At 38.8% G+C, this 12,281-nt stretch overlaps 1 protein-coding gene across 1 annotated transcript in view; it reads right to left on the bottom strand.

Moving 5' to 3' along the window:
- The window catches only part of LOC115149579 (zinc finger protein 850-like), a gene marked incomplete at both ends in the record, with an annotated part of 75,675 nt that overhangs the window by 39,840 nt on the left and 23,554 nt on the right, over positions 1–12,281 (bottom strand). The window contains one exon of the mRNA XM_029692533.1: positions 6,789–7,068. Coding sequence (XP_029548393.1) covers positions 6,789–7,068 — 280 coding nt within the window. The remainder of the gene's footprint in view (positions 1–6,788; positions 7,069–12,281) is intronic.

Below are 12,281 nucleotides of genomic sequence, written 5' to 3' on the forward strand. Positions count from 1 at the left end.
AGTATCTGCTGTAAAAACAGTACTCTTTGTGTAGAGACCAGGGTCTGGCCCTGGGGTCATCTCTCCCTGGTACCATATAGAACAGAAACATTAACTCATGCTCTGGAATGCGGTCTCTTTAGGTTTTATCACCCAAAAGACATTGTAAATATCCTGTCAGTGTTTTCTCCCAGAGGCCCATCCTCAGTAGAACACAGACACAATAGTTCTAAGAACCCTCTATTCTGTTGCATAAAACAACCATTTGATGCAATAAAAGTATTATAACATAATCATGCAGTTTTGTTCTCAGTGTCCACTGGAAGTTGAATAGTAACAACAACTGGGACCTAAAAGACACCCACCATGAGACCCACTAAATCTGCCCAAGAAGAGGAAAACAAAATAAAAACCCACACATCTCAAGAAGATGTCTGGTAGGCCCATTTAAATACCTTTTTTGGACATTTCAAGATAGCAGATGTTTGAGTTGGGTCTATTAACACAGCTGTGAGTTGTTATTTTTTTCATTTTTTCATTTTTGACAAAATGAGCAGTCCTGGAAGTGACAGATTTTGACTCATATTGAGTGATAAGACTGAGCTATTTAGAAAATCCCTTAGCCTTTCGACTAATTTTGGGTTAGTTGGACTAATTTTCGGTTAGTTCTCTCAAGAAGAACTAACCAATCTCAACATGACAGAAAGTAAGACAGGGAAACCAATCTCAACATGACAGAAAGTAAGACAGGGGAACCTATTTCACATTATTAAATGATTCATTCGAGAGAGTGCATTATTGAAGGTCAAGTACTTTTGCAAAAGTATCTTAAGTATTAAAGATGTAATTTAACTCGGACTGGTGTGTTTGTAACTTCTCATTTGGTAATGCAGAAATTAGCCACCACAGTTCACCGACAGCTGATATAACCTTGAGGATTTAGGGAGAAGAGGAGAGAGGGATGAAGTGAAGGAGAGAGACTGTTATTGAGAAAATAAGGTAGTTAAAGTGACAATGTTCAACAGGAATCTGTGTGTGGCCTCACCTGGTGTCCACACCACACTAAGTGGCTGCAGAGTACTTTATGCTGAAAAACATGAACGGACCCACAAGAACAAACAATATAGCGTAGTTATAGAAATAATGAAGTGTCTTACTATTCTCCATGGTTGGCCCTCTTGCCTATTCTTTGAAGGTGGAAGGAGCCACAGTTATACACCTGAACCTGTTTACTGCACAACACAATCCATCAATCAGATCGATACATGAGTGTGTAGGTGTGGGTTATAGGGTGTCTAATTGTTCTACATTTTTTTCAATATGGGTGATTTAAAATAGCCTGTTTTGTTTTTGCACAGACATCACACCCTTACCTAAACAGCACCCTCACCTGAGAAGTAGAAATCAATTGGACAGAAACTGGGAATTGAACAACTGCAGTTGACATAGCTAAGTAAATGGAAGAATACTCTTATTGCAATGTGAATGGCTCTTAAAAGAGCCTTTGGTTGTGCATAGTGTAGTCTGTGGTGTTGCCAGGGAACAGCACCCTCTTTGAAGAAGTAGGAGGTGAAGATCTCATGCACACGGATTGCCTCTCTTGCTGCGTTGTTGGACCCCATCCTTGAAACATCCTGCAGAGCAGCAGACTCCTCCTCTGGCACATGGCGGCGAGCTGCAGATCCCCTCCTGGTCCTCGTGTCCATCCTCATGAAGTTACGCAGGACACAGGTAGCCTTCAAACATCTGAATTCCTCCAGGAGGCAGTCCTAGATGACCCTGGTCACCCAACCTTACAGTGCCCTACACGGTAACTGTAGGCAATCGTTTTGAAGGAATCTCCAGTTACAGGGTCTCTGTAGGAATATGGAAGACAATGTAATTATTAGACTGTTACATCACCAGGTCATTGTGGATTACTAAAGTATAATATCCCTGATAACAAATCATGATAACATTGGATTGATAGATGCTTGGGCACACATATGTACATGTGTAGCATGTGACAATAACAGGATCATATCAAGGATGGCATCACAAATGAATACATAAATACCACTTGAAGCTTGATGATGAGTTGATCATTTGAATCAGCTGTGCAGTGTGAAGGCAAAAACAACAATGTGCCCCTCTGAGTCCCCAGGACTGAGAACCACTGCTCTTCATTGGGACCTCTTCATATGTAGACTGGCTTTCATAGAGCTCTTTATCTGAGGACAGAAAACCTCACAAGAAACAGACTTCATTATAGTCAAATTACACCACACTGAATATTATGTTACTATTATCTCCGTCCTCACTTCTAGGGACAGGAACTACACAAAAGTACCTGCCCTATCCAGAATAGCCTCCTCTCTCACTGACAGTTGGGGCTGCTATCCTTTCACCCTCCTCCATGGCTGTTAGCTAGCTACCTACAAATGCATTTGGAGTTTGTTTTTTACAGTGATAAATAGATATCTAGCTAATATGAAGTTAGCTAGCTAAGTGAATTAAATATCACCAGCTACCTATCTATCTATACAGTATTTGAAGTTGGCTAGCTAGCTCATTTAGCAGCTCATTTGAGTTAGCCTGCACTGTAGCTAGTTAGCTAATAATACGTGTTTTTTTTTACTTTTTCAAAATCTATTTACTTACTTACTTGAATAGGTTCTTCCAGCCATGTGGACAACTGGAAACAGGGCAGCAAAGTTTGTCACCAGAGCGTTTTAGAGGATATTACTATTGAACTATGTACCCATTTAATAACCAGACCTTCATACAAACTTGCTCTGCTGAATTCTTGATGGAGTCACAATGGGCGGCCTAAGAGGCATCTAGTCCATCTGCTGACTGGACGCAGTTCAGTAAAATGTACATTTTATCTTCAGACAACAAGTTAAAGGGTAGGAAGCATGAGCTGTAGTCACGATCTGGTTCCCTATAAGTACAAACAGTTATGTTTCTGTTTTAAATTTACTAAATTAAAATGACAAATTTACATTTTAAAATGTTTTCTTCACTCAAGTATTACAATAGTGTTTTTTAGGGGTGTCGGGTGGAAGCTGTCTCCGCGTAACAGGGAATTCCTGTCCGTCGGCTTCCTGTATAGGTCTGTGCTAAAGCCACCCTTCTCCCTCTTAATCAAAATGTCCAGACAACTTGTTTAAGTTAAAGTATTGTCCAACCATCGGGTAACTTGTTTCATGCGTATCAAAGGTGAGGGTGAATTTCAGATGTTCACTGCTTGTATTGATGAAGGAGTGGAATCGATGAAGTTCCTCTGCTGTCCCCTGGAATAGATGGAACACGTCATCAATGAAGACTTTTTCATAGCCTGATGAGCTGCTAGAATGGATTGTTAGGGCTGACAATCACATTCTTCTCAAACAACCCCACATACAGATTGGCATAATTAGATGCTATTTTTTAAACTACAATGACCATAATGCACTGCATGCCTACTTGTCTTGTCTGTGTTTCTTTTACACCTGCTATGTAAAAGAGACAGAAGAATACACGATGGTCAATGCTATCTGGGATCCTTGGGACATCCCTACCCTAAACCCTAACCTTAACCCCTACCTTAACCATTTTAAATGTCAACTTCAATGGGCTAGGGACATCCCAAGGATGTATCTCTACCTGAAAATACATGATCTAAGTGATTGATAGTAGGGATTCAGCAGTCATAAAGCCTTATTTACTTTAATAAACTACTAAAATAGTGATTTTGTCAGACAGCATAGACAGCAGCTCTACACTTTATTGAGTGACTGATCCATTCATCCTTCCATCCCTCCTCAGCCTTCCTCTCCTCTGAAGACCCAGTGAGGGTGGAGCTCAGTCAGAGAGCTGTTGAGGGACTGGTTAGGAAGAACACTTCTACAGCCAGAGAGGTGAGAGGTCACACATGGTTTAGATGGTAAATATTTATGTCCCCTTAGCGGTTCATCACGTCAGCTAAAGGGAATATGTTCCATCATCTATGTTTATTTACATTAGTGCAAATTGTCCACTGATATTGGTGTAATTTCTCACCCCTTCTGGCTGTATGAAAGTTCATTTCCCCTCAGACACACACATTTGTTCTTTGATATTATGAAGGTCATTTGTGTAAAATGTACTTTTCCCCACTCATTCACCCCATCTCTTTACATTGCTGATGCATAATCGGTGGCCTGACTGTGTCCAGACTACGTCAAAGGCCCATCCTGGTAGATCTGAACCTAATGCAGCTTGGAGTGATTGGATGTTTTATATATGTTATGTTTTATATACTATGACTAACTGTGTTTCTGTGTTGCAGGGACAGTCAAGAAATGCAACAGCAAGACCACAGAACATGACATAAGCAGAGCTGTGGGAGACCACCTCAAGCCCCTGGTAGAGCCGGGGGTGGTGTTTACCACTCCACCACGCCTTCAGCAGGCTGGAAAAGTGGGATTGATACTGTTTTTCATACTAAGGTGGACCAAGAGTCTGTTGATTGGTCAGTCATTGGGTTAATTTGTTGAAATCAAATCAAGCTTTATTTATACAGCACATTTCAGACATGGATGCAACACAATGGCTTCACAGGAAAAAAATGAAAATAAACAGAAATATTTACCACAACAAACAGAAGACTAACAACTGAAATACTAATGAACATTCTAAGGAAATGCCATTGATTAAAATATTAATTGGATGCAATATCCAACCCAAAATATAGCTTGTTTTTTAGGAGGGGCTCTGAAAGACACTATGGGGGTGTCCACTGGAAGTTGACTAGTAACAACAACTGGGACCTAAAAGACACCCACCATGAGACCCACTAAATCTGCCCAAGAAGAGGAAAACAAAAGAAAAACCCACACCAAACTTAAAGACAGGAAGCAAACCAAAAAGGTGGAGCAACTAAAGGTGTTGACTCTCCACATGTATCAAGACAACTGGAGCACTGGGCCAGACACTCTTAAATAGAACCTGGACCAGCTCAGGTGAAACACCTTCCCACTAACGAGATGGACAAGCCAGCACAGGTGTAACACATACTGACTAACGAGGTGACACCAATCAGTGCGTCCTACGTGCTAACGAGCTAGACGTGCTAACGAGCTAGACGTGCTAACGAGCTGGACGTGCTAACGAGCTGGACGTGCTAACGAGCTAGACGTGCTAACGAGCTGGACGCGCTAACGGGCTAGACGCGCTAACGAGCTAGACGTGCTAAAGTCCAACCTCAAAACATAAATGGAAAAACCAAAGCCTGTAACACCTTCCCCCTTATGACAACAAATATATCCTATATTTTTGATGGACAAGTTTGCTCACCAACAGAAAACAACTTCCATTTCACATTATAATCAACTACAATGATTCACCTTCACCAATATAAACATGGTGTCTACTGGCTGTCAACAATTAAAAACAACAAAAAACACGTATTTCTAAATAATAATATACAATCATATAATTTTTCTCCTTTTTCTTCTATAGAATCCTAAATCCCACTAGCTTCTAGAACTCTCGTCTTCCTAAAACTCACTAGCTTCTAGAACTCTCGTCTTCCTAAAACTCACTAGCTTCTAGAACACTCGTCTTCCTAAATCCCACTAGCTTCTAGAACTCTCGTCTTCCTAAAACCCACTAGCTTCTAGAACTCTCGTCTTCCTAAAACTCACTAGCTTCTAGAACTCTCGTCTTCCTAAAACTCACTAGCTTCTAGAACTCTCGTCCCGTTGGAACAAGCCCAAACAAAAATCAAATCAAATTGTATTAGTCATGTCTGATTTCAAGAGCAAACTCCTGCAATATCTCGATAGGCATGTTGTTGGATCGGGCCCAGTCCCCAATGTCATGCTCTAGTACATTTGGGTTGGCACATCTGAGAATGAACCCTGATATTGTAAAAGCAGGGCAACAATGTCAATATAATTGTATCCAAAAATTGTCAGTTGGTTGCATAAATAATTATGATTACTAAATGTTACATGAATTGTAAATATTAAATATCAAACCAAATGTACACCCCTTTGTTAATATGTATTGGCAATAATTAACTTAATGGTGAGGCATGAAATAATAAAACGTATCTCTTGTCAGGCTGAATGTTTGAAATATGAGGTGATTTGAGTCATGCTTCTTCAGTAGTGGAATAAAGACAATTAGCACTTGAATGTTGTAAAGAAATACTGGAGTGATGTAGGATTGTTAATAAAATTGATTATAGATCAATTTATTATACTGCGTCCATGTGTATAGGCTGCAAGTACGTTGAAATGAAGCTGTTTTCAAGTCATTGAAAAAACGACCAGAAAAGACCTCTTTTCAACTTTCACTTTCAACTACAACCAAACATATATTGGACATCTGGCATAGTCTTATTTTCAACGTCTTTTGAATTACATTTTGCTAAATGGGAATAGAGCAATGTCTAAACAGTTACCGTTGTAACGTGTCCAAATCAATAACCAATATTTAGAAACAGTTTGGGATATACTGAAAACCTAAACATTTTGAAGTGTTGTGTTTTGATTCCAGTCGGTCACCAACGTGGTAAGTGTAACACAACTCTTTTTTTGTTAGTCACTTTTTGTTAAATCTCATAAATAGTAACTCTTTCATTTCAGAGCCTGGATTTTCCCCCTGAGGCTAATATCCATATCATGTTGAAATCAATAGAACAGGGGACAAACGCTTAGGGTTCTACATTGTGACATCATTAATATACTCCTTCTACAATGTTTAAACATTCTACATTGTGACATTAATTCATTGATATCATGAAACAACTCCTTCATGTATTTTCTGATGTTTAATCAGAGGTCTTTTACTAGAGTAGCTCTTCCCACATTGATCACAGCTATAAGGTTTCTCTCCTGTGTGTGTTCTCTGGTGTACAGTCAGCTGGCCAGATGTAGTAAAACTCTTCCCACATTGATCACAGCTATAAGGTTTCTCTCCTGTGTGTGTTCTTTGGTGTACAATTAGATTGCTAGATTTACCAAAACTCTTCCCACATTGATCACAGCTATAAGATTTCTCTCCTGTGTGTTTTCTCTGGTGTATAGTCAGCTGGCCAGATGTAGTAAAACTCTTCCCACATTGATCACAGCTGTAAGGTTTCTCTCCTGTGTGTGTTCTCTGATGAATTTTAATGCCTGATGAGGTGAATCTCTTCCCACAGTCAGAGCGGTGAATTATCTTCCCTGTGGGTCTCTGCAGGTGTTTCTTGAGGTGTTCTGATCTGGAGAGACTCTTCGCTGCCTCTTCAGCCACATGAGGTTGTTGAGGCTCCCCAGAGGATCCACGGTAGTCCCGTCTCTCTCCTGTGTGAACAACAAAGTCATACAGATGGTTAAAGGCCCACAACAGCAGAAATCCACTGTTTATTTGAGGTAAAAAGGGATGACCAGAGAGTACCCATGAAGTTGTACAACATTTGACAATACTATCTTAAGACAGTCAAGACCTAAGCAGTGTGCCAGATGACTTTTGGCCTCCAATATAGGCCCCTTTCTGTGTTTGCTAAAATTGCAGCGATGCACACGCAATTTGGTTGTAGAAACTCCTCCATTCTAATGAGGAAACCACTAGTTATGGATGTAGTATATCTGCTAATGAGGAAACCACTAGTTATGGATGTAGTATATCTGGTAATGAGGAAACCACTAGTTATGGATGTAGTATATCTGGTAATGAGGAAACCACTAGTTATGGATGTAGTATATCTGGTAATGAGGAAACCACTAGTTATGGATGTAGTATATCTGGTAATGAGGAAACCACTAGTTATGGATGTAGTATATCTGGTAATGAGGAAACCACTAGTTATGGATGTAGTATATCTGGTAATGAGGAAACCACTAGTTATGGATGTAGTATATCTGGTCATGAGGAAACCACTAGTTATGGATGTAGTATATCTGGTCATGAGGAAACCGCTAGTTATGGATGTAGTATATCTGGTAATGAGGAAACCACTAGTTATGGATGTAGTATATCTGGTAATGAGGAAACCACTAGTTATGGATGTAGTATATCTGGTAATGAGGAAACCACTAGTTATGGATGTAGTATATCTGGTAATGAGGAAACCACTAGTTATGGATGTAGTATATCTGGTAATGAGGAAACCACTAGTTATGGATGTAGTATATCTGGTAATGAGGAAACCACTAGTTATGGATGTAGTATATCTGGTAATGAGGAAACCACTAGTTATGGATGTAGTATATCTGCATGGAGCAAAAATGGTGAGAAAAGATTTTGGTTTTTCACAATGTATTCTGAATATTACAAAGAAAGATCAGGAGTGCTACTCAAGGAAACATTAAGCTCTGTTGTCTATTCACTATTTCACCACAGTGGGGAAACTTACAGGCTGCCAGCAAGTACATTTCACACTACTTTGGATTATAATTGTTAGGCTCGTTTGAATGTCCTGCTTAATATAATGTGTTGTCGCAAATCAACTGCTTTATACTTAAAAAAAAAAACACTTCAACCAGTAAAATGCACTTTGACTAGCTTTGCTACCAGTCTGTCAATGAGCGTTTGTAAAATAAATGTACCCAAATTGGCCCATAACTTCACCTAACAATAACATCGACCTACTGTAGGACCCATAACTTCACCTAACAATAACATAGACCTACTGTAGGACCCATAACTTCACCTAACAATAACATAGACCTACTGTAGGACCCATAACTTCACCTAACAATAACATAGACCTACTGTAGGACCCATAACTTCACCTAACAATAACATAGACCTACTGTAGGACCCATAACTTCACCTAACAATAACATAGACCTACTGTAGGACCCATAACTTCACCTAACAACAACATAGACCTACTTCACCTAAGATTATATATAATTTAATATTTAAGGTGAAACAAGGACACTAAAATGTCTTTGTCATGACATTTCATAACCTGATCACCAGATAATTTTGTGAATAATCCCACTAGGCTACTCTGTAATGAGTTGTCATTCTAAATGTCCTGAATAAAGGAAAATAGCTCTGTGTGTTGTACAATAGCCTATCCATCAAGGAACAGGTCTCTACACATTATGAGCTAAGTATCTCTGTGTCCAAACAGACTAACGAGACCCTACAGTAAATCAAGTAGACAATAACACATTATAAACATCAATTTGATAGGAATGTTGGATCCAACGTGGAGCACAGCATAACTGTCTTTACCAGAGTAATGAATGAAGAAGCACTTTGGTTTGTTGCATGTCGTGATGTTTGTCATTCAGAAAATGATTTCCTGGATCAGCTGATGATAGTTAAACATGTGACTGTAACTAAACATCTACAGTATTATGTGTAATTATTGAAGAATCTCGTTAATGACAGTATCCATTTGGGTGTCAATAAAGTTAAAGTGACTCTTGGTTAGAACCACTATATTTAGCAAACTGAAATGATTTAGGATTTATTTATTTTCCTTCAGGGAACAGTAATTATAGTCATAAAGTTACACTCCCTTTCAGTCAGTCAACTTCGGTACAACATACTATGGGACAATACAATCATTCCCCAACTGACCCAAACAGATACTAAATGAAACGGCCCCTGGCAGACCACCCAGACCTGACCTCTTCAAGACGCGTCAGTTTTGTCAATTTATTCATTGTCTTTTGTTTGAAACACTCCTGTCAATGTTGAGTAAAGACACACACCTAATTACACATATAGAAGTAGGACTAGTCTACCTGGCCTGTGTGCAAATGTAGGTCTATAAATGTGCCCATTTGGGGATGTCTGATAATATGTCTGATAGTATTTCTGATTGTCTTAATGCACCACCACTAATGAGCTGAGGAGCTTCTCAAAGCTAATTTTTCTTCACCTCAAACAGCAAGCAAACAAAGTCTAATCAAAATCAATTGCGAATGACAATAGTTCCTCAAAGTATTTTCGTAAAATATTTCCAGCTCTCGCCCTTTCGACAACCACTCAGCATAAAAGAGAAAAATGTAATGCTCTGATCCAGTGGAAATGTCATAAAATACCTGATTACTTCTTATCCTTTGCACAAATAGCCTACAGCTGTCTGTCCAGAACTCACTGGAGCAGGAAACTGAGGGCCTAGAATATTTGGCAAAAAGATTTAGTAAAAAAAAATATCAAGTACAAAAATCACACATTAGTTCAACAACTGCAGAGTTTGTGTCCCTGTTTTATTAGATAGTACTCACTGTATTTACTGGTGTTAATCAGATCAATGTCCCTGTTTTATTAGATAGTACTCACTGTATTTACTGGTGTTAACCAGATCAATGTCCCTGTTTTATAAGATAGTACTCACTGTATTTACTGGTGTTAATCAGATCAATGTCCCTGTTTTATAAGATAGTACTCACTGTATTTACTGGTGTTAATCAGATCAATGTCCCTGTTTTATAAGATAGTACTCACTGTATTTACTGGTGTTAATCAGATCAATGTCCCTGTTTTATTAGATAGTACTCACTGTATTTACTGGTGTTAATCAGATCAATGTCCCTGTTTTATTAGATAGTACTCACTGTATTTACTGGTGTTAATCAGATCAATGTCCCTGTTTTATTAGATAGTACTCACTGTATTTACTGGTGTTAATCAGATCAATGTCCCTGTTTTATAAGATAGTACTCACTGTATTTACTGGTGTTAATCAGTTCTCCAGTCTTCTCTTCTTCGTCCTCCTCTAATGTGACAGTAATCTCCGCCTCTTCATCCTTCATTCCAAAAACGTCTTCATTTTCTTTCACTTCCTCCTCTTCTTTTACTGTAACATCCTCCTCTTTCACTCTGAACGCGTCTTCCTCTTCTTTCTCTATAACGTCTTTCTCTTCTTCTTTCACTATAACAGCCTCACCCTCTACTTCTTGTTTTACTGAGACATCCTCCTCTTCCTTCTCCTCTTTCACGACAATGTTCAGCCCCAGAGCTTCTTTCTCAGTCCAACAGACCTCTTCTTTAGCAGGAGGAGAGTAGCTTAGTGAGCGCATGGTCGGGGATGTTAGCTAGCTAGGCTAATGCTAACTTAACCAGCCAGATAGTTGACTTACAACGTAAATATTAAATTAAATGGGGTAGCTAGTTGTTTCCACATAAGTATGTTTAAATCACAGTTACAATTAAACCAGGAAATTGTCTAAAGAACTTGAATGTTCCGACTTTGTTGGCTAGCGAGCTACCGAGGTGGCTGCAGTTGTTGAAGAAGCGTTCCGTCCACTGGATTATACGTCACACTAGAAACATCGCCTGAAAGACACATATCGCCATCTGCTGTCTGGAGGGAGGAAACGCAGTTGAGGAGGGAAAACTTTTTTTATTCTTCGTTGAATTATAATATTATAAAGCAGTTTAGGGAAACGGTTTTTTCCTCTCCATTAAATATGAATATTATATCAACACGTGCAAAGAGCAACAAGTGTTGTTTGATTAGTTCATTTTTTTATGAGAATTTAAAACAAACTACATCTACTCCACATCTGTATTTCTAACTCAGTCAAATAACTAGATATCAAAATAAGCACCTAGTTATTGATACCCTTGATAAAGACGAGAAAAAATGACTGTATAAAATAAATAAATAAACTTTACCCACTACCAGGATATTTTAGCCCAAAACCTGGTTATATCTCTGCTAGGAGGCTGAAACTTGGCCATAAGTGTGTCCACAAGCGCAGACAAAAGAGAGATTCTGTCTGGAGGAATGGTCTAAGATCCCACCCAATGTGTTCTCTAATCTCATAAAACATTTGAGTGTCGTTATCCTTCCAAGGGGAAAGTGCTGGAGTATTGAAAACATGGGTGGCAATAATTCAGACCCCTACCTTTTGAGAATTACATGTTAAACTAAATATTTCTCTCTGAGCAATTGTATTAGTATAAAATGATGTAATTTCCCTTTATTTTGGTGTAACAATACATCATATAGATGTATATAATGCACAGACTAGGTCTATACTGCTCCTACAGGGTGTAACAATACATCATGTAGATGTATATAATGAACAGACTAGGTCTATACTGCTCCTACATGGTGTAACAATACATCATGTAGATGTATATAATGAACAGACTAGGTCTATACTGCTCCTACATGATGTAACAATACATCACGTAGATGTATATAATGAACAGACTAGGTCTATACTGCTCCTACATGGTGTAACAACACATCATGTAGATGTATATAATGAACAGACTAGGTCCATACTGCTGCTACATGGTGTAACAATACATCATGTAGATGTATATAATGAACAGACTAGGTCTATACTGCTGCTACATGGTGTAACAATACATCATGTAGATGTATATAA

This window comes from Salmo trutta, chromosome 15 (genome assembly GCF_901001165.1).
Source record: "Salmo trutta chromosome 15, fSalTru1.1, whole genome shotgun sequence".
Taxonomy (NCBI): Eukaryota; Metazoa; Chordata; class Actinopteri; order Salmoniformes; family Salmonidae; genus Salmo; species Salmo trutta.